The 22,834-nt window shown below is 41.6% G+C and overlaps 1 protein-coding gene across 1 annotated transcript in view; it reads left to right on the top strand.

The window, feature by feature from the left end:
- The window catches only part of TOPAZ1 (testis and ovary specific TOPAZ 1), a 101,941-nt gene that overhangs the window by 58,087 nt on the left and 21,020 nt on the right, over nucleotides 1-22,834 (top strand). The window contains exons 14-17 of the mRNA XM_050938292.1: nucleotides 5,844-6,018; nucleotides 18,538-18,638; nucleotides 20,565-20,730; nucleotides 21,679-21,843. Of these exons, the coding sequence (XP_050794249.1) occupies nucleotides 5,844-6,018; nucleotides 18,538-18,638; nucleotides 20,565-20,730; nucleotides 21,679-21,843 (607 nt within the window). The remainder of the gene's footprint in view (nucleotides 1-5,843; nucleotides 6,019-18,537; nucleotides 18,639-20,564; nucleotides 20,731-21,678; nucleotides 21,844-22,834) is intronic.

Here is a 22,834-nt window from a genome sequence, read left to right as displayed (position 1 = left end):
CTTCTTAACCCTTTACAGGTAAAAGAGACGTTAACCCTTAAATATCTGTTTATGACAAGGTCAAATAGTTGTGATCATGGTGTCTTGTCTTTGCAGTACTGCCATTCATAGAATTGCAGGGCTCACAAGGCTGTCGTTACCCCTGCCTTGGCCTAGATCTCCGCCTTCAGTCGGAGGTAATCTGCCACCTCCTCTGCGGTCATATGTTAGTAGGCCTTCTGGGCCTCCCCGCACAAAAATGGGGTGAGGATGCCCAACCACTGGGGCCAGGCCTCCTGCAGGGCTGTTCTCTCAAAGTTCTTACTTCGGTTCTCTAGTCTTTCAAATCTCACAACACACCTCCAAGCTCCAGTCCTCTCTCCTTCCTCCTCCCTGACTGCCTGAAACAGGGGGTTTTATTAGGTTCTTGACAGGGCCTTAATTGACTGTAGGTGCTCCAATTAACCTGTAGCCACCCTGTCTAGTCTATAGGGAACTGCACCTTAATTAGCCTAGGGCTTACATATTTCCCCTCTACCACTCTCCCACTGCTCCATGGCCCTTCTGTATCACAATAGTTTTATTATCATAATATTGTTAGTTTTTAGTGTAGTTAGTTAGTAGTTAAGTCTTTGTTGGGGAGAGGGCATGCCTCAGTCTCAAGCCTTCAAACCCTGGTGGTCTTATCAGAAGCCTGTGCCCAGGGGAGATCCTCACGACTTCTGCTTAAAGTTCTTTTGGGGGAAGTCCATCAGACTGATAAGTGTAGGATCTGCAGGAGCTTCCACCCAAGAACAAAAAAGGAGGGGTATTTCAGACTTCAACTTCTCCTTATGGAGTTGACACTGGGTACTGTGTCTTCCGTGCATGGTGATCCCCTGGCACCTTCTGGTGCCCGGCACCGCTCTCCTTTGAAAAAGCAGAAGAAGGCTTTGTCATCTCAGAAGCATAAGGAGAAGGCACGGGGGGAGGCTAGACCCACGTTGGGCAGCCCCAGTCCCCTCCGGGCTCTAGAGCTCCAACTCAGGTCAAGCGGAGCAGCCTGGTTGCATCGACTCAGACCTCTCCGACTGAAATCCGCATGCCTTTGACACCGGAGGCCCTGCAGGCGTCCAAAGATGATATGACCCTGTAGGCGCCCAGGGCACCGCCGGCACCTGGACCCTGCTCTAGAGGCAAGCCGCTGCTGGGGTCTCGTCAGCCGACGATGACCTGACGCAGATCCTGGTCAGGAGACCGCTCTTGAGACCATTCATCGCCCAGTGTCCTGTAGGGACACAGCCCCCAGCCTCCACTCCCATCGCCCTCCAGGTTGTGTGGCAGGGTGCCGTCGGAGCGCAGTTCTAGACATGACTTCATATCGAGTATAGATTTTCGCCGGGACAGGCACCGATGCCGTAGACGCTCCCACTCTTGGCACAGCTACCAGAGCCGCTCCCAGCACGGATGCCGTCGCCAGTCATGCTCCAGCTCTCATGCGTCTAGGCACTGCACCCACCACTTCTGGCAGAGATCGCCAGCTCTGCTTCGTCACGGATCCAGGCATCGAAGCGTCTCAAGGAGTAGCAGCTTGAGGCAGTACCGTGCCTCGACTTCAGAGTCCCGGTCCTGTGGCAGACGCCATGCTTGGTACCACGTGTACTGCTCGCACTGCACCGACAGGTCGTTGGTAACCCAGACCTCGACCCACACACAGCGTCCTATGCTCCAGCCGGGCCAACCTGACCAGCTGATGCCGCACCCGAGCCAATGGCAGGGACCCCCATGGCAGAGCCAGTGATGCCAGTGGACCCCATGGCCCCCCGTGAATGCTTAGCAAGGCCCTCGGTCGATAGCAGGAGCATCGGAGGCTCTGTCAGTTGCGCTGTCCAGACCTCCAAGGGATAGATTGGCAGGTCACGGCTCCTCGGCGCCACACGAGGAGTCCAATCAAGGGGTGGATCCTGTGGCACTGGAAGGTAGCTTCCTCGTGTCCATCACGTCAGCCCGGCAGATGTCAGAGCTCAGGGCCCTGACCTACGACCCTCTGTACACTGTCTTTCACAAGGACATGGTTCAGCTCCGCTCACACCCTGCATTCCTCCCGCAAAGTGTGTCCGTCTTTCATGTGAGCCAGGACAGCATCTTACCTGCCCTCTGCCCTAAGCCGCATACATCTAACGAGGCACGCCACCTCCATATGCTTGACATGCTCAGGGCTCTGGCCTTTTATCTGGATCGGACTAAGCTGTTCCACAGATCTTCGCAACTCTTCGTTGCTTCCACTGAGCGCATGAGGGGCCAGCCAATCTCCACCCAGAGGCTTTCCCAGTGGATTACATCGTGCATCCACACATGCTGCAGCCTAGCACCACCTATTATAAGGGCTCACTCAACAAGGGCTCAGGCCTCATCAGCTGCCTTTCTGGCCCATGTCCCTATCCAGGACATCTGTTGGCCCTCTACCTGGTCCTCAGTACACACGTTCACGTCGCACTATGTGATCATCTCCCACACGAAGGATGATGGTTTTTTTTGTTAGGGCTGTGCTCCAGCCAGGGAATCTGTGAACTCCTGCCCACCTCCATCAGACACAGCTTGTAATCACCTACTGTGGAACATACATGAGCAAGCACTCGAAGAAGAAAGGACAGTTACCTCTTCCGTAACTGATGTTCTTCAAGATGTGTTGCTCATGTCTATTCCACATCCCACCCTCCTTCCCCACCATTGGAGTTGGTCCGTTAAGAAGGAACTGAGGGTGGGGGGAGCATGCGGCTCCCCTTATAGCGCACTGTAGCGGCGCCACTCCTGGGGTCGCAGCAGCGCTCCCCTTACGAGCACTGCTGAGGGAGAACCTTGCGGCACCGGTGCACATGGCGAGCACGCACACCTACTGTGTAATAGATATGAGCAACAAATCTCGAAGAACGCCAGTTACAGAACAGGTAACTGTCCTTTCTCCTTGGCAGCAGAAAGCCTTCCACTTGTGCCACTTATCTGGCTAAGTGGAAGAGGTTTTCAATTTGGTCACTTCAGAAGGACATTACTCCATTGCAGACCTCAGTTCCTTTCATCCTGGACTATTTACTCCAGTTAAAAGCAGCAGAGGTTGGCAGTATCATCAATAAAGATTTCAGCTTCCCACCCTGGTGCAGTGGGCCACTTGGTGTTCGCCAACCCTATCATCAGCCCTTTTCTCAAGGGTGTACACAGACTGTACCCTAAAGTACAGCAACTGATCCCCCCCCAGGTTCTCAGTTGGATGTTCTCTAGGCTGATGGGCCCTCCCGTCGAACCCCTGGCAACTTGTTCTCTCCTTTACCTTTCGTGGAAAGTAGCGTTCCTAGTGGCTATAACATTGGCCAGAAAAGTGTCTGAGCTCAAGTCTCTGATGTCCAAGCCCCTTTATTCCATGCTTTATAAGGACCAGATGCAGTTACAGTCACACACGGCTTTCCTCCAAAAGGCAGTCTTGCAATTTCACGTGAATCAGGACATCTTTCTGCCAGTGTTCTGCCTCAAGCCACATGCTAACGATAGGGAACGCTTGCTCCATTCCCTGGATGTTAGATGCACGCTAGTTTTTCATATTGAGCAGACAAAGACGGTTAGAAGATCAACGCAGCTCTTCGTGGCTATTGCCGAGAGGACGTCTCATCCCAAGGAATCTCCTCTTGGACCACAGCCTGTATCAGGACGTACTATGTCTTGGCAAAGATTCTGTCTCCACCATTCACAGTGCATTCTATAAGAGTGGAAGCTTCCTCTGCAGTGTTCCTGGCTCAGGTCCCCATTCAGGACATCTGCAGGGCGGTGATGTGGTCGTCGATTCACACCTTTATGTTGCACTATACCATCACCCAACAGGCTAGAGACGATGCTGCATTTGGTAGAGCAGTGCTTCAGTCTGCAACTCGGTGAACTCCGACCTCTCTGGGGGACTGCTTGGGAGTCACCTACTTGTGATTGCTCATGTCAGTTCCTCGAAGGGAAAAAAAAAGTCACCTAGCTTTCATAACTGTTGTTCTTTGAGATGTGTTGCTCATGTCCTTTCCAAGACCCCTCTGCCTCCCCTCTCTCAGAGTATCTGGCAAGAAGGAACTTGAAGAGGCAGCTGCTTGGCAGGGACCTGTATACACTGCCATAAAGGCACCACTCCAGGCAGCTCTACAGCTGACCCAACGGGTACCACTAGGGGAAAACCTTCCAATGACTGTGCACGTTGTGCGCAGACACCTACTTGGAATGAGCATGAGCAACACATCTCAAAGAAAAACAGTTACGAAAGGTATGTAACCATTTTTTCTGGGAACAAACACCATTCTCTTTATTCTTGTATTTCAAATAGGAAATTGTATAACTAACTGTTTTGAAAGGGCAGATGAGTTCCAGCTTGTGTAGTTATTGGCTGGTTTTGCACCTCAACTCTACCCCTAGGGCTTGTCTGCACATAAACCATTACAATGAGACAGCTGCACCAGTACAGCTGCGCTGCTGGAGCACTTCGGTGAAGACACTAGCTGTGCTGATGGGAGGGCTTCTTCCATCTGCGCAGGTACTCCACTTCCCCAAGATGTGGTAGCTAGGTTGATGGGAGAATTCTCCCATTGCCCTAGTATTGTCTACACCAGATATTAGGTCAGTTTAACTGCATCGGTCGGCATGTGGATTTTTCACACCCCTGAGTGACATAGTTTATACTGACCTAATTTCCTAGTGTAGACCAGGCCCTAGTCTGCCTAGAGGGCAGTAAATACACCAGAACTGATATATATGTGTGATCGTTCTCTGAAAAGAGTGTCTATTTAAACAAATATACATTAAGAGGTTTGTTTTATATCAATTATTTCCAAATGACATTTGCTCAATTTTCAAGAGAAAATGTTACTTCTAGTAACTCTTTACTTGTAAACTGAGTAAATTCAGTATGAAAATGCAGAGACACTAAAAATGAAACCACACAATGACACTTTTAAAGTCACTTTTCAGAGTAGAACAGAACTTTAAGAGTGTATGTTTTGGAAAAAGATATTAAATATGTTTATAAATGTATCTGGTTTGTGAGGCTATCAGTTTGATCAAATTTTCAGATATAGAAACTCCATATATAGCAAACACAGTATATGATGCAAGAAAAATAAAGACATACATTTTGAAGGGCTCTAATAGTATACGTTTGGAAAGGGTCAATATTAAATAAAAATAAAAAATGGGAGAATGTGATAAAAACATTGCAGAAAAACATTTAACTCAGTTGAACATGCATAACAGACATGGAAAGCAGTTTATAGAAACTTGCAATGTGAGGCTATAACAAAATACCTGGAATGTGCATACTGAAGTATTGCATATAATACCATTAATGTTCCTTTGCCAATAGTGACAAAGACCTCCATTTTAGTTCAATTAGGGGTTTTTCACTGAAAAAAGGCTGGAAAAAAAAACAGCATGAAGAATAGCAACAAAGAAAACAGGGTTGGAAGACATGATACATGAATAGAATCATAAAGAAATGGAGTTAAAACAATATGAACATTTGAAAGGAAATACTAGAAAGGGGGATGACCTACTCGTGGCTAGTCAGATGTATTACAAGAATTACTGTTTTTAAATTGAAATTAGGAAAAACTAGCTTTCTTATCTGATCTAGACAAAATAAGAACAATCAACCAGCTCTTATAGTAGGCTGTTTTAGACATCATTAAGGGAAATGTTCAGAAGGCTAGATAACATTTTTGAGAATATAAAAAGGAGAATTTGTACAAGGTGTATTTTGAGCACCTAATAGTTCCTGCCAGCTGAACCGTCTGAGTTGTAATAACTAATAGCTGTATCATGTTTTGTAGCAAACTTATTTACATTTATTATTTGACTTTTAACAGCACTGTAAAGAAAAAAGTGACTGGGCCAAATTGGGAACTTTGTATGTTAATATGAGAATAGGATGTGAAAATTTTGGTGACCTTCAGAAATTGACTTTATATATTGCTGACATACTAACAAGAGACTCCAAGGAAGAGAGACCAGGAGTTCCTTTTTGTGAATTTGCTGAAGCAGGTAAAACTAAGATGATGATGTATATGTTGCATTTGACATTTTAGCATTCACTCTCTACACTGAACAGGTGTAAGAAGAAAACTGAAATTATGTGATGAATTATAAAGCTACCATTCTCTTGACCTTATTTATTTAAATGTATATTGTGCACTAATCAAAATTCCTGTTTCTTCATGTAAAATTAACATTAAGTAAACATGTTAAATAGCAGCTAAACTCCCTGAACCCCCTGATCAGAAAGAAAAAGTAAACCCCATCATACTCAACTACCCCTCCAAAAAAAATAATCAGAGTAAATCTATTGGCCTTTCAGTGTGCCCTAAAAGATGCAAACTTTGCTTGTCAGGCCAGGAAGAAAAGCATGTTCCAGAGTTGAGGGCCCTATACTGAGAATGACCTGCTCCAGACAGACAAATGTAAGAACCAACAGCTTGCCTTCAGGTTGGGTAATGGCACAAGGAGAGGCAGACATAGGCTCTTAAGTGCACATGACATGACCAAACCATTAAGGACTTCAGTGGGCAAAGCAAACACCTTGAATTGAACCCACAAACAAATAGAAACAATTAGTGTTTCTGAAGCAGAGATGTAATATGCTGTATGTATAAACACTATTAATAAAGGAGGAAAACACATTTTGTGCTAGCATGCAGTGTGAGGAGGTTTAAAGAGATGCAGCCCCTGAGTGAGACTCCTCATTTGTTCAAGCTGACAGAGCGAGGTCTGTCTCCTTTCATCTCAACTGTCCTTACTCTTTAAATTATTTATATATAGTTCTTAATTTTTTTTAGGTTAAATTGTACTAAAATTGAGTTTTATACTGTTAGGTCTATGCCATTGTGCAACATTATATCATGATGATGGTGATGTCATGGTAGGGGGTCTACAGACCATGAAACCAGGAAGAAGAGATGGATGAGGCTTTTTTTAAACAACTAACAAAATCATCCAAAGCACAGGACTTAATGGTGATGGGGGACTTTAACTACCCAGACATCTGTTGGGAAAATAATATGGCAGAGCGCAGATTATCCAGCAAGTTCTTGGAATGTACTGGAGGCAATTTTTTATTTCAGAAGGTGGAGAACTGCAGGGGTCAGTTCTGGATCCGGTTCTGTTCAATATCTTCATCAGTGATTTAGATAATGGCATAGAGAGTACACTTATAGAGTTTGTGGACAATACCAAGCTGGGAGCGGTTGCAAGTGCTTTGGAGGATAGGATTAAAATTCAAAATGATCTGGACAAACTGGAGAAATGGTCTGAAGTAAATAGGATGAAATTCAATAAGGGCAAATGCAAAGTACTCCACTTAGGAAGGAACTATCCGTTGCACACATACAAAATGGGAAATGACTGCCTAGGAAGGAGTACTGCGGAAAGGGATCTGGGGATCATAGTGGATCACAAGCTAAATATGAATCAACAGTGTAACTGTTGCAAAAAAAGAAAACATCATTCTGGGATGCATTAACAGGAGTATTGTAAGCAAGACACGAGTAGTAATTCTTCCGCTCTACTCTGCACTGATTAGGCCTCAACTGGAGTATTGTGTCCAGTTCTGGGCGCCACATTTTAGGAAAGGTATGGACAGATTAGAGAAAGTCCAGAGAAGAGCAACAAAAATGATTAAAGGTCTAGAAAACATGATCTGTGAGGGAAGATTGAAAAAATTGGGTTTGTTTAGTCTGGAGAAGAGAAGACTGAGAGGAGACATAACAGTTTTCAAGTACATAAAACGTTGTTACAAGGAGGACGGAGAAAAATTGTTGTTCTTAACCTCTGAGGATAGGACAAGAAGCAATGGGCTTAAATTGCAGCAAGGGTGGTTTAGATTGGACATTTAGGAAAAACTTCCTAACTCTCTCAAGGTGGTTAAGCACTGGAATAAATTGCCTAGGGAAGTTGTGGAATCTCCATCTCTGGAGATATTTAAGAGTAGGTTAGATAAATGTCTATCCAGGATGGTCTAGACAGTATTTGGTCCTGCCATGAGGGCAAGGGACTGGACTCGATGACCTCTCGAGGTCCCTTCCAGTCCTAGAGTCTATGAATCTGTGTCAAGACCTGAGAAGTAGTTTTTCTGTAGGCTGTACACCTTGTCCATATTACTCAGAGTTGAAAGAATCTTTTGAGTTTAAGCCTAACATCTGTTTGGGGAAGGAGTTAAGTGGTTTAGGTTCAAGAATTTCAAAGTCTTTGGACCCAGAATCTTTGAATTTATGGGCTGAAATGTTTAATAGAATGGGACTCTTTGGAAGTGCTGCCTGCTGCTTCCTAAGAAGAGAAGAAAGGAACAACATAAGAGCAAACAAAATTTATTTAGGGATTTATTACGGAGTCAGTGCTGTTGATTGGTTCTGATCATGAGATGCAATATTCAGCCTCCCCAGGTCTTAAAGGTCAGAAGCTGAGAGGGCTTTCTCAGATATCAGGCATTCAGATCTCTTGTCTGCCCTAGAGGGAGCTTCTGGCTTCTCCTTCAGGGATGTTGTTAGGCACTATCTAGGCTTTGCAAGAGAAGTTGTCTTTTTGGCTTTTTTTCAGTTTCCAGCCTATATCATTTCCTTATTAGGTTAGCACGTTCCATAATGGTGCAGTTCTCTTTAGGGCTGTCATCCCCTTGGGTCTCTGAGTCTCCACCTGGACTATGGATTTGACAATTTTAGCTTTTTTTAGCTTTCCCAGAATGGTCTCTTTCCCTTTCTTCCTCTGCCAGAAGACCCCTTGAAAGGTTTTATCTCCAGGCAAGTTTCTCCCTTCTTTGGATATTTTGAACTCGATGAGGGCAAGGGGGAGTTATTGTTTGGCTTTGATGTGTTACAAAGGTTTTATAAGGATAAAATAGTTTTGCACCCTCCTCCAATATTTTTGACTAGGTGGTCTCTGGTTTTCATTTGAACACTTTCATTACCAGTATATTTTCCAAAGCCTCAAATTTTTCTGGTAAAGCTTGGATATTTAAAAGGGCTATTATCTACAATCTTAATAAACCCTTCAGGAAGTTCACTAAGTTGTTTTGTACCTTTTTGGTGAAAATACTGAAAGCAAATGTATCTTTCCACAAGCAAAATATTCAGGTTTTGTAATCAGATACTGTGTGACCTCACTGAAACTGAAAAGTCCATTCTTCTAAAGAGAAGTAGCCTCCTCTGCATCTATTTGTTTTGTGCCTGTTGACATTTGTAAAGCTGCTTCTTGGAGTTTAACTTAGACTTTTAATTAAGCATTATTCTCTGGACACTGAGTCCAGGTATGTGCAATTCAAAGGATAAATGCTTGTCTCATTTACTTATTAGTACTCTGCCTTCTTCCTGAGCATTGTCATTACTTGCTAAATCTGCTATAGGATGTTTAGAGGGCAATGCCATGGAAAAAGAGTAGTTACTTTAGTATTTGGTGCTCTTGCCTTTAGATCTAAAATATTCCGAGTAAGGTGTAAAATATTTGATTTAAGAGACTAGAGCTTTTAGGCTTGAAAGGAAATTACATTCTTCAGAAACTATAATACTTTAGATCTACACTTTATTGGGATTGAATCATTATTTTTATTTAAAAAAAAAATTCCCTCTTTTGATCCAAAAGTAAGAAAGCTAATATGAGTAGCCATTGGATTGTCCTCACAGATTCTTCCAAAAGAAAAATGTTTGTGTGGAGGCAGAGAGCCAGGCACTGTGCTCCTTGCACATCTTTTGTTACTTCATCTTTCAAACATCAGACTTGAAGGTGTTTCTGGGAGTTCAAAACAAAAAGGCTGGAAATTATTCAGAGGTTACTCTATTTCTACTTCATGCTGCCCCCAACTTTTTTTCCCTGGAATGTTGAGATGAAGTTTTCCGTTCCATTCGGGGCATTCTAAGTTTCTAAAGTAGTATTGGGAGAATGGGGAGTCTGTTCCCAGTATTTTCTATTCCCATGACCATTCTCTTATTAAGTATATGCGTTTGGTTTGGAGTTCTTGTCGTGATGCATGCTTTATATCTGTCAGACCAACACAGAGAAGTAACTGTGATTTTTGCATAAGTGAGAATCATCATCAGTACAAAATCCTCCTTTTGGGTGTTTCTAATTCCAAGAATTATCAGGTACTCAGGTGAAATGACAGCTTACAAGAGACTTCTATATGCACTTATTTAGATGACTGGCTGTTAAAAGTTCATTTGCAGTCTGCAGCACAGGCATGCTCAGAGGTTCAGTAATGTTAATGTTTAACGAAGGGAAAAAATCTTCTCAGTTCAGTGAGAACCTTCATAAAAATAACCGTCAACTTATTATTAGGACAACATGTGATATCTATTGAAAATGTATGTATTGCATACATTAATCTTGAAGGTGAACCTAAATTTTTTTTAAAAAAGTTCAAAAGTTATGAGATCCCAAATTTTTAACAACATACATATTGCAAATACATTTGAAACAATTCTTGAATATTGGTTCATTTTGCTCACTGGCTGAGAAGTTTGTTTTCTCTTCTGTACTTAGCCCTGGTCTACACTACAAACTTATTTTGTTATAACTACATCACTCAGGGTGTGGAAAATGCAGTTAAATCAACCAAACTTCTTGTATAGACAGCACTTGTCAATGGGAGGGCTTCTCTCATTGATGTAACAACTGCCTCTTGGGGATTTGGAGTACCAGCTCCGATGGGAGAAGTTCAGTGAAGTGCTATAGCATTGCAGCGTTGTAAGTGTAAACAAGTCCTTAGTGACATTAAGTACGCTTATAGTAAGAAATGCAGAAACTTCTTCGAATATCCTCTGCATGTTAGCACTCATGAGATGCTCCAACCTGTGCAGTCCGAATGGTAGAACTCAAGCTATCAATAGCAGCTCACATGTCCCTTGCCCTCTCCCCTCTGTGAACGTCGATTGTTCCAGGGTATGGTGCTTCGACTGCCTCAGGTTCTTCAAACTGAAAACAGCTGAACAAATCAGGAAATGCTCTGGACTGCTTCTGGATCCGTATCTTGTCAGCTAGTTAATAATTTATATTAGTTAATCAACACTAACAGACAATTAATTTTAACTTGGTTGTAAATATTTTGATTTTGAAATGATGAAACTGAAGAATAAGAAGTCCCATCTTAAAAAGGTGTATTATGTCTGGTTCTGTTTCTGGCATCTGACACACATGCCACATGCCTGGCTTTTGGGTGAAGGACACTCACTTTTAAAAATGCTTGATTTGCTTTATTTTCATAACACAAGCAACAAAAGTGGAAACACAACAGATTTCAGGTGACTTTATTACAAGAAGCACTGTCAGCAAAACTGTATGGAACCAAGCAAGCTTCAAACAAGTTTCAGAGACCAGTATCAGCGCCGAGCAAGTCTGTAAGGAAGGAGGACAAATCCTCCACCTTGGGACAAATCCTTCACCTTGTTTCCAGAGCCAGTCCACTGCAAAAGTACATAGCTATTATGGAGAGCACGAGCGCTCAGTCCTCATTGGAGTCAGCCTCTTTTGAAGAGCCAGTCCATGCAAGAGAGAGACATCTGACCAGAGGGTCTTCAAGGAACGTATGCAGTATACACATTCTTGTGGTAGAGTCAGATGTTCTTCATCTAATCTAGATGAGCCAGTTCCAAAAGCATGAGATAGGAAAAAATATATGGAAGTAGTAGACAGTATTGACACAGCACTGCAACAAATAGTAGTTATGACACAATTTCATCAACTGGATCTGGATCTGGCGCCAGTTCTATTGGTAGTTAACCCATGTATTTCAACTGAGCAAGAATTGGACATTTTGCTGCAACCGATTCAATTAGATGCTCCCCCAAGGCAGAGAGGAAGAGTTGAAGAACTCAGGATATCTTCTGCTTCTGCCATTTAAGACCCCTTAAGGGTCTCCAGAAAAGATTTTTTTTCTCTATTCTCCTTCATTCAGCCAAGGAGATTGCTGTCTCTGGTTCCATCTGAACTAAGAATGGGCTTGGATTGGAGAAGAAATATAGCTCAGCGATCTGATCTGGAGAAAAAGTATTATCAGCAACCTCATTTGTGTGTTCTAGATCCATATGGACAAAGAAATGTCCAGTTGATCTGAGTATGGAGTTTTGGCCTGACTGGCAGGTACCCCTTTCAGGTATCATTGGCTGTCTCCTGCACCTTATCAGCATGTTTCTGTATATGACAATAGACATTTGCCAGTTTGGTACTGAGAGGATATTGTCAGATCTGAAGGATACATATCCACCAATGCAACTAAGTTCTGATAAGTCTACAATGTTAAGAGAGTTATTATTAGAAGAGGAGGAATTAGTAGTGATACAAGAGTCAGATCCAGACTCTGGAGGGGTTGCCTTCTCTAGGGAAAAATGTGGGCAACACTTCAGTAGCACCACCATCAGAGGATGTAGTGTCATTTCATGAATTATGGATTGCATCACAAAGACATTAGATTCCCTCGGTATCAAGGAATTCTCACCTGTTTTTTGATATTTTGAAGGTAACATTCCCCTTATTAGAATGATGGCTTCAACCATCAAAAACAAGCTGGAATGCTCCCTCAGCTGCCTGTGTCAAAAAAGACTGCCAAATTATACCAATTCCCTCAGGAAGGTCTAGCTATGTTTATACTTTTATGCTCTGCCATCTCCTATTTTGTTAATGATGGAGGCTGTGCTACATAGATGGAAAGTTACCTAAGTTCACTGTACTCCTGATAAAGAAGGGGAAAGACTTGATATATTTATGAAGAAAATGTTTCCTTCAGCTATGTTAGGCATGCATATTTAAAATTATGAAGATCTCTCATGCTGGTTACCAGCATCATCTGTGGGGGAAAGTTGTTATTCCTCAGCTCTCCACTGGAAGAATGTAGAAGGTTAGCAAATGCCCTTTTGATGGCGGGGCAGAATGTTGGTAAACATCAGTTAAAGGGCTGCATTTGATTCTTTGGTTGCGTCAGCTAGGGTAATAGTTTTGGTTATTGTATTCAGAATGCATGCATGGCTGCGATCAGTGGGTCTTTCTCCAGAGATTAAGATGAGAATCAAGGATCTTCCTTTTATGGGAGAGTAGAGTCTGTTTAGCATGCAGACAGACAAGGTGCTAGAGAAAATAAAGAATGTGAGGTCAGGTAAATCTTTAGATTTCTTTAATATAGCATAAAGATCATCTTTGGTTCCACGATTCAGATACCAAAGGCAATACCCATTATATTCTTCATCAATTCCTTACCCCTATCAAAGAAGGAATTATTACTACCAGCCCTCAATATTATTCTTGTCAATATCAGCAATTGAAGAAGAGAGAGTTTAAACCTTGTAATAGTAAAAGGAATTTTTTGACTTCATCTTCTGCAATTCCTTCAAGGTTTCACATTTGGCAAGGGACCCAGCTACAAGTCAGTCCTGTTAGACACATTTACCTCTTTGGGGAATATTTGTCCTGTTTTCACCCTCAGTGGAAATTAATAACATCAGACAGCTGGATTCTGGAAATTGTTGCAAATGGGAATTCAACACAATTTGTAACTCTCCTTCCCAACAAACTAACACTTCCCTCCTTGATTGGGGATCAGGTTCAACTCAGTTTGCTCAGAAAAGAGATTCGGTCTCTATTACAGCTGGATGCGATAGAAACCATGCCTTCTGAACGCAAAGGGCAGAGTTTTTATTTAAGCTATTTTCTAATTCCAAAAAAAGATGGGCACCTTCATCCCATTTTGGATCTCAGAAAATTAAATGGCTGTATGCAAAGTTTTGTGTCTGCATGTCCTCTAATTTCTAGAATCCCTTATCTTTCTCTTCAGGATTGATTTGCAGCTCTGGATTAAAACATGCATATTCCTATATTTTAATAAAACCATGTAATTGAAAATACCTATGTTTTATGGTAGGAGAGGACCATTTTCAGTACAGGGTTCTTTCCTTTGGTTTATCCATAGCTCCGAGGATGTTTACGAAATATATTTCTGTAGTGGCAGCATATCTAAAGCAATGGAGTTTGTCTATCCTTACTTAGATGACCGCTTAATCAAAGCATTGTTTAAGTAAGAAGTCTTATGTGTGGAACAAATATATTTACTTTTTGCAAACCTGGGATTATGCATAAATTGGGAAAAATCATTCCTAAATCCTAAAAGGCTCCTTTTTATAGGGCCTTATTAGACTCAACTTCAGCAAAAATCTTTCTCCCAGAAGAAAGCTTTATGAAAATAAAATAGTTTATACATCTCCTTCCGAAGTCTCCATAACAGTCAATACTCCTTTTTTTTCTTGGTTCACTGGGTCTCTTAGCATCAGCCACCTCAGTGATACCATACTTTGGATGACTGACCTGCAACACTGGCTAGTGAGAAATTACAAACCAGGCTTAGACAACAAGCATCGCAAATTAGTGATTCCATAGCAGGTATTGACAACACTGATGTTGTGGACGTGTGCACTAAATGTAATGGAGGGTATACCTTTCAGTCTTTCTCTCTCTTTCTGCCATCAGTGGTACTTAGGCCATGTCTACACTACACAATTCAGTTGACCTATGTTAGGTTGACTTACAGCCACCGCAGTAATTACTGTGATTTTTCATGTCCCCACTACCCTCCTTCTGTCTGTGGTGCACGTCCTCACCAGAAACATTTGCACCAACTTGATAGCTAATGGGTGGGGCTGAGAGCTCCATGTGAGGCAGGGAGCTCAGAGACCTGGCGTCAGCTGGGAGCTCTGTGAGAAGCCCCCTTGGTGCCAGGCAGCGAGGCTCCAGCTATCGGCTCTGCTGGAGCTCACAGCTGGAACACCCTCTCTCCCCCCTGCCCCCAATTTCAAAACAGGGATCCTACCAGTAGTGAAATTGGCATTCTTGTCAAGAAGTCAATTCCACGGCTCCAGCCAACAGGCAATGCAAGCAACACAATGTCTGTACAGTCATTGCATCACTCAAACTATGTAGTCCTAAGCCTTATGCCTCTCGTCGACGTGGATTTACTAGGTTGGTGGAGTGGGCAATTTACAGCAGCAGGAGGAACACCGTAATATGTAGGCTTACATAGTTAGGACGACATAAGCTGCCTTACCTTGACTTGCCCCTACTTCCAGTGCATCTACTCTGGGATGGCAGGCCCATTTAAACAACAATTTATTAGTCAGAGCTCACTGGTCACTAAAGGAAAGGAATCAACATGTCAGTATTTTAGAATTGAGAGCAATCATGGTGGCTCTAAAGTCATTTCTGCTTTAAGTCAAAAACCAGGGGAGTGTGGGTGGTGACAAAGTATGACTAGCATTATATTATCTAAACAAACTAGCATTATATTATCTAAACAAACAAAGCAGGGCTCATTCCCTACAATATATAACAAGACATTCACCCAATAGCAATTCATGTATCTGGGGAACAAAATATCCTTACAGGTCATCTAAGTAGATTGACTGCTCAAATACAAGAATGGTCTTTGGAAGGACAAAGTGGTAATATAGCTTTTCAGGTTGTGGGGGAATCCTATAATAGATTTTTTTGCATCGGATTTTGTTTGAGAGCAGGGACTCACTGTTGGATGCATTCCTAATAAATTGGGGTCAAGGGTTAAGTTATGTGTTTCCCCATTTTTCTTCTTTTAAAGAGTAATAAACAAAATAAGACAAAGCTAGAGTAATTGTAATAGCATCAGCATGGGCCAGACAACTGTGATACCTGGACTTAATTTGCCTGTCCAGAGGGTTAATTGAACTTCTGCCACTGTACCAGTTTTGTTAGACCATCCCTTCTTGTTGTGTTATCTCCTAGATCTTCAGTATCTCTATCTAACGGCCTGGGAGATAAAACTCTGGGATTGATAGAAAAGTCTTATTCGTTAAAGGTTAAAATGTATTGATAAATTCAAGAAAAGAGTCCACATGAAAATATTTTATATTCATAAATGGAAAAGGTTTTTACTGTGGATTTCCATGTATGATATAGAGCTATATACAGCACCCATTAATTATATATTAGAATATGTATTATAGAGTGGATTTCTCACTATCTTCCATGAAGATTGACCTTTCAGCCATATCAACATACCATATAACTATGGAAAATAAATCGGTTTTTACTCATGAAAAAGCTATAAAAGTCTTGGTAGGTCTTACTAATATATATCCTTCAATAAGACACCCTATGCCAGCTTGGGATTTGAACACAGAGCTTTCACAGCTGATAAAACCTCCCTTTGAACCACTGGGAAAGCTGTACATTGTTCCACCTGTCTGTTAAGATAGTGGGTTTTTTTTATAGCTATCACTTCAGCAGAACATATAAATGAATTAAATGCCTTACTGGCTAATCCACCATTTATTGTTTTTCATAAAGATAATTTTACATACACACCCAAGGTTTTTACTAAAGATAGTTTTGGATTTTCCTATAAATCAGTCGATAATTTTACCAGTATTCTTTCCCAAGCCTCATGCTCAGGATGGGGAAGCTAAATTAGATATACTAGATATTAAAAGGATTTCAGCCTTTTATTTAGACAGAAATAAACAATTTAGACAATCTCTAAAATTCCTTTTATCATAAGCAATAAAAAAGGGTAAAGTTGTTTGAAAAAGAAACTCTCTCAAGATGGTTAATTATATATTTATGAAGCTTACAGATTGATGGGTTTGTCTTTTCCACGGGGAATTAAAACACATTGTACTAGATTGAAGGCAGCTTCTGTGGCTTTTTCTGGAGACATTCCTCTAATAGAGATATGTAGAGCAGCAATATGGAGTTCAGTACACATTTTTACTAAACACCACTTGTTAGATTTGGAACCTAGATCTGATGTAAAATTTGACAAGGCAGTTCTGCGGTCCTTGTTCAAGTAGAATTCTGTGGTCCCACTATCCTGAATCAGAGTACTGCTTTTTAATCTATCCCATAAGTGGGAATATGCAAAGGACATTCAAAGGAGAAATGAAAGTTGCTTACCTGTAACCAGGGTTCTTCAAAATGGTCTCTGCGTATTCACACTCATGGGATTTTCTCCACTACCTCAGAGTCCTGTCATAGGGGAAGAAACTGAGGTGGCTGGAGTGCCACACCCCTTTATACATTTGCCCTGAAAAATTCATTCATTGAGGGGAGGAGGCAATGGAAGTGCATGAATGATCGAACAGCTACTGCTAGCTAGAGCTTTACTGTTCAGGCTGCACTGGTTGAAGTATCCCAGGAGTATGAAGATGCAGAGTCCATCTTGAAGAACTCCTTTTACAGGTGTGTAACCTTTGTTTTTGCTTGTCGTCAACAGCAGCAAGTTAAAGCACACATTTCTGACCTCAGATCTTTGCAGGTAAAAACCTTGCAAAAATCCTTAAAATATTTATTTGTAAGTTGTTTACACAAACATTCTTGTATTGGTTTGGAAACTTAAATATGTCTTATTTTTTAAAAAAAATTAGTTTATCTCAAAATTCATTAAGCTGAAAAAATGTTTTTACTCAACTAAATTATTTTTTCATGGTAACAGTTTCTCATATTGTCTTTTTGAATGTTAAATTAAGTCAAAAATTTGATTCCTGACCGCAAGGGATTCAGTAATGGTAATTTAAATATTCTGGGTTATTTGAAGAAAATCCTTCCTTTTTAAAACTGAAAATTCTACTAGATGTATTTTTTTGTTCCTGTATACACAATTGTTTAACAAGATTACATAGCAATTAGTTTAACTTCATATTTGAATTTCCAGAATTGTTTAATCCTTTAAGGGCTAACGGTCTTCGTAAGAGTTTACTTATTATAAAATATCTTCCGGTTCAGTATCTTAATCCTCTTCACCTATTCTCTTACCTGTTCATAGCACTGTTCCTGTCAGAACTTTAATTCTGGAAAACTGGATAGCTCAGGATGTTGACAGTGAAATAGCAGCAAGCCTTTTGTCTTTCTAGGTTATTGGTTCAAATCTAGCCTGGACTGTTACTAACCAAAAATTACCATCTGGTGGCTGTTTGACTCAAATTATGTGATTGTGGTCTTAGTCCAAATTCACAGTTTCATATCACAAAATTACTATTACAGTTGGGAGCTTTGGCACAGAGCAAATCTTGGTTATGCTTGGAGCCTGGACTGCCTTTTCTGCCCTGCAGTCTTATATCCATAATGAAATTGAGGCAGATTGGTAGCATAGTATGTAGAAGTTTGCCATACTAACACCCATTCTATACCAGTTCTGTGGCTGAACTTCGTTCCCCAGTAAGGCCATTTCGGTAAGCTTTTAGAGTCACAAAATTCATTTTAAAAACAAAAACTTGTTCTGTGTTGTCATCACTTATTCAGGCATCTTATTGTCATGGGTGAAGGAATAAAACAATGTACTTCGAATGAAAATGTTAATGGATTAATTACCTTAATTTTTGTATTAAGACACAACAAGAAATACTTGTGCCCAGTGCCATGTGTTCAAAAAATGTATCTTATACTTGAGATATAGTTTTTTTCAGAACATATATTTTCTTTAGACTTAGCTTACATTTAAAAAAAAAAAGCCCTATGCCAGGATTTGGAAAATAGCAGTCGTCAATCTTTTTTTTTTTTTTCCCCTCCCAGTTATCAAAAATCCACAACATAATGAAGCTGACAGAGATTTCCTGGGAAGATTTGGGATCAGTGTAATGTATTCTTACCACACAGTACAGCAATGGTCAAAGGTATTTTACTGGATTATAATAATTTGATGGGGAGACTGTGCCAATTCTGTTTAAATTTTAGACACCAGGGTTTCTCTAGTTGACAAGGTTAATTTGAAAAAGAAATATTTGTTGCCAATGCTACTTAATTGACTTAAAGATACACCTTCAGAAAGATGATCTTAGTTGCCATTCGTCTTCAAAAAGTGACTCTACAATTGTCGTATGGGTCCTGCACTGCTTGCATCTGTGTCCCATATTACATATGCAGAAAGGAAAACACGTTTCTTCCTAACTTCAAACTCTGCAAATTCAGCAGGCATGCAAGAATCAAGCTGGGTTATCTTTTTGTACATCACCACCATAAATAAAGATTCTGAAAGCCAAATTATGCCCGAAATGACTACTGTGCAGTTCAACTCTTTAGCAGGTTTGCACAGAAGCAATTGCTACACCTTTGTAAATAGTTCTGTTGATCTACAGAAAGGAACAAAATCCAGTTTGTAGTGCTACCTTTAGTAAAAAGCAGTAAAAACTTATTTTAGTTGGATCAAGTAAGCAAATATGACTGAATTACACAAAGTGTAACAGATACAGTCAAGAAGAGGTATGTTTTTTGCATAGTCTCTTTTCAGAGTAGAATCACAATTCATACTATCTCTAAGATCATCAATTAAACAATTTGAAAAGAGAAAAGTTCTGTGTTTTTAAATTAATATGTATTGCATATAAACTTACTAAAACATACATGCACTTCTAACCCGATATAACGCGACCCAATATAACATGGGTTCACATGCAGCGTGGTAAAGCTCTGACACGCTGCTCTGGGCATCGTGCTAAGGGGGCCGGGCCAGGGCCAAGGGGCTGGATAAGGGGCAGAGGGTCTATGGGGCAGTCAGGGGCTCCTCCAGGGTCTAGGAGGCAGGAGCTGGGGGGGGGCAGTGTTGGGGGCCCCGCAGTCCCAGAGTGACCTGGAGGATTAGCTGGGGGCTGGGAGCATCCCGCTCCGCTTCCCTCACCCTGGCCCCAACCGTGTCGCTCAGGGGAGAGGGCTTTGGGAAAGGGATCACCCCCGCACTCACTGGCAGTGGCGAAAGCGGAGCAGCCTGGCCCTAGCCATCTCCACCCCGCCAGCTCCCAGCCATGGAGCTCCGCTTCCCGCCACAGGTGAGTGTGGGACCTTTCCCTGACCCCTCACCCGGGCGGCACAGCTGGGGTTGGAGCTGGGGCAAGCAAAGTGGAGCGGGGTGGAGCTGCATCGCTCCACTTCCCGCTGCGGGTGAGTGTGGAGAGCATCCTTTCCCCAACCTCCCCGCACTCATCAGCAGCGGGAAGCAGAGCAGCCCAGCCCCAGCCTGCTCTACTCTGGCAGCTCCCAGCTGCTGCGCTCCGCTTCCTGCCGCCAGTGGGTATGGGGGGCAGCATTTCCCCAACCTCCTTGCACTCACCGGTGGCAGGAAGCGGAGCACCACGGCTGGGAGGTGGCGGAGTGGATCGAGTTGGGGCCACATTGGTCCGCTTCCTGCCACTGCTGGTAAGTGCCTATGGGGGGGGGGGGGATGTGGATGTGGATAGGGGTCAGAGCAGTCAGGGGACAGGGAGCAGGGGGGTTGGGTAGGGGTTGGGGTCCTGGGGGTGATTAGGGACAGGGGTCTCTGGAGGGGATGGTCAGGGAACAAGGAACAGAGGGGCCACAGCAAGTTTGATATAACGCAGTCTCAGCTATAACACGGTGAGATTTTTTGTCTCCCGAGGACCACGTTATATCAGGGTAGAGGTGTATTTAATACATATTAAAATTGATTTTATTTTTAATATAAATCTAGTCCTAGAGTCTGAACAGTTGGCTGATATTGCTGCACTTAGCTTAATTATTTAATATTATGTATTTGCTACATCCATTTGCACCTCTTCTTTTTTTTTTTTTTTCCCCTCTTGCTTTAGGGAAGGAAGGTTTTGGATAAACTACATGAACTACAGATTCATTTCACAAGCTTGAAAGGAATTATTGGTCCAGAAAGGTTAGCCTCAAGATGCCAAATTGTTAATGCTGCTGCAGAAATCTTCCTTAAAAGTGGAAGTCTGGATGGAGCAACATGGGTATTGAGAGGTAATGTTATTTTAATTAGAATCAAGTTTTTTGTAGTTAAACTCATATATAATATACTGGTAAAACATAACTTGCTCGTTTTTAAACTGTTCCCTTTGTGAAATATTTTAGTTCAAGGTTATAGTCTGTTCCACACGTTAGATTATAGAAAATATACTGAGAACGCTAAAAGGAAATGTAACCTGCCTTAAATACCAATACTATTCTTGATAATATAAGAAATATTATGCTTAATCTTAATTAAAATGGGAATTATTTTCAGAAATATCTTTTACAGTAGACTAAACTCACTTAAAAACTACCGTACATGGGTTTTTTAAATTAAAAAAACCAAACCCATGCCATTGGATTGGAAAAAGACAGATAACCTGTCTGTCCGGGGTGTACTTTGATTGTTAGACTGTCTCCTTTAACCCAGTGGACACCAACTGACGTTTAGCACCAAAAGTTTTCAAGAGCCACATTAGTGACATGTTCTGGTCCAGAAGCACAGTGCTAACTGTGTGTAATGAAACTAAAATTGGAAAATTGTATTCTATTTCACACTTTACCATAAAACAATCTGTAATCATTGCACTTTTGGCATGCATACTGGCCTGGGCCTGAGGCAATAGAGAGAGAAAGTGGGGATCCAAAATTTGGTATTTCACATCATTCTTGATAGAAGAGTGTTATGACTCTTTAAAAGAAGCAAGCTATTGAAAAAGCCAATTTCATTAACATGAAATTTAATGTGTTTTTACCCTAGATTAAAGGAATAAAGCTTCTAAGAATCAACTTTTGTGAGAAACTATTTGTTTTTAACAAAAACTTGGTAATTTAAATTGTGCATTTTTCTTGTGAAGTTTTGAAACTCCTCTTCCATGTCAGTATTCAGTACGAGTTTCATAGCCTATTATTTATTATTCCCAATTTTAGTTCAAAACAATTCTGTTGTCTTCACTTCAGAGTCAGAATGGATAATAAATACACCATTGTGGCCCTGTGATAAAATGGATGTCCTCAATCGACACAACCTGCTGTGTGCAATTGCATGTGAATACTTGACCAAGAATCTATATAGACAAGCATTTGAAATTTTGCAGAATCTACCAGGTTTCCAATATTGCTGTGGTAAGTAAGAAAAGTTAGTGTTAAGAGCCAACAAATTAAAAGATGAGAATCTGGTACTACTAAACATGGTTTCTATCTTATCTGATTTTCTGATTCAGTTTTTTAAGATGTGTTGCAGAGCAGTGCAGATTTGGAATTCTTATTTCTTCAGGGGAAACATGACAATTCAAAAAATAATATAGATAACTATACTTAAATCTATAATCTAAACAAAAATAACTGCAAGTTGGGTTACCGTATCCATCCTCCACTTCCCCCATATTCTTAGCCAGTCCCAGTTCCCTGAGGTCCATGAAAATGGAGCACCATTCCTGTATATCTCGTAAGGATTTTAGGCAGTCTATTAAGTGGGGTGGAATAGGGACATTCTAAGATGGATAGATATCACATTAGTAACCATCCTATCATCACTACCTACAGCTTTCCCAGACCCACTGCATCCTGAAAGCTCACTTCCCCACTTCCCTTGTCATCCTGCTCCCTTGGCCTTCCTGTACCCAGCTGATCCCAAAGTAGAGGATGAAGATCTACTGCTCGACTACTTCTTGAATAGCATCTAGGGAAAGGTGTTCGTTTCCTAGTCCCCCTCCCACTTTCACCTCATCACATCAAAGCTTATTCAGCTGACATGCCTGTTTAGATTTGCAAGCCTCAAATTGCTATGGCGTCCACCAAGGAGCTGAACAGCCTATTAGTGATTGTTAGGGGAGTGAGGAAGGGAATCTTCATTTCTTAGCACACGCACATGTACTGAGGAGCAGTAGGACACAGTGTAAAGGGGTGTAAGGAAGGGAGTGAAGAATCCCTTCCTTACACCCCTATCTGTCTTCTCCTGTTCTCTATCCCTGATAGAGAGGAATTAAGAAATCCTACATCATCTTCCCTGTAATTATCCTACTGCTTTTTGAGCCCCATTCAGTGACCTGGGGAATGACGTCTCCTACCTTTACCTGATCTTTCAACACCCTCACCACCTAGGCTGACCATTCTA

The sequence above is a fragment of the Gopherus flavomarginatus genome, chromosome 2 (genome assembly GCF_025201925.1).
Source record: "Gopherus flavomarginatus isolate rGopFla2 chromosome 2, rGopFla2.mat.asm, whole genome shotgun sequence".
Classification (NCBI taxonomy): domain Eukaryota; kingdom Metazoa; phylum Chordata; order Testudines; family Testudinidae; genus Gopherus; species Gopherus flavomarginatus.
Note: the sequence above shows the minus strand (reverse complement) of the source record. Positions and strands in the feature narration are given on the sequence as shown.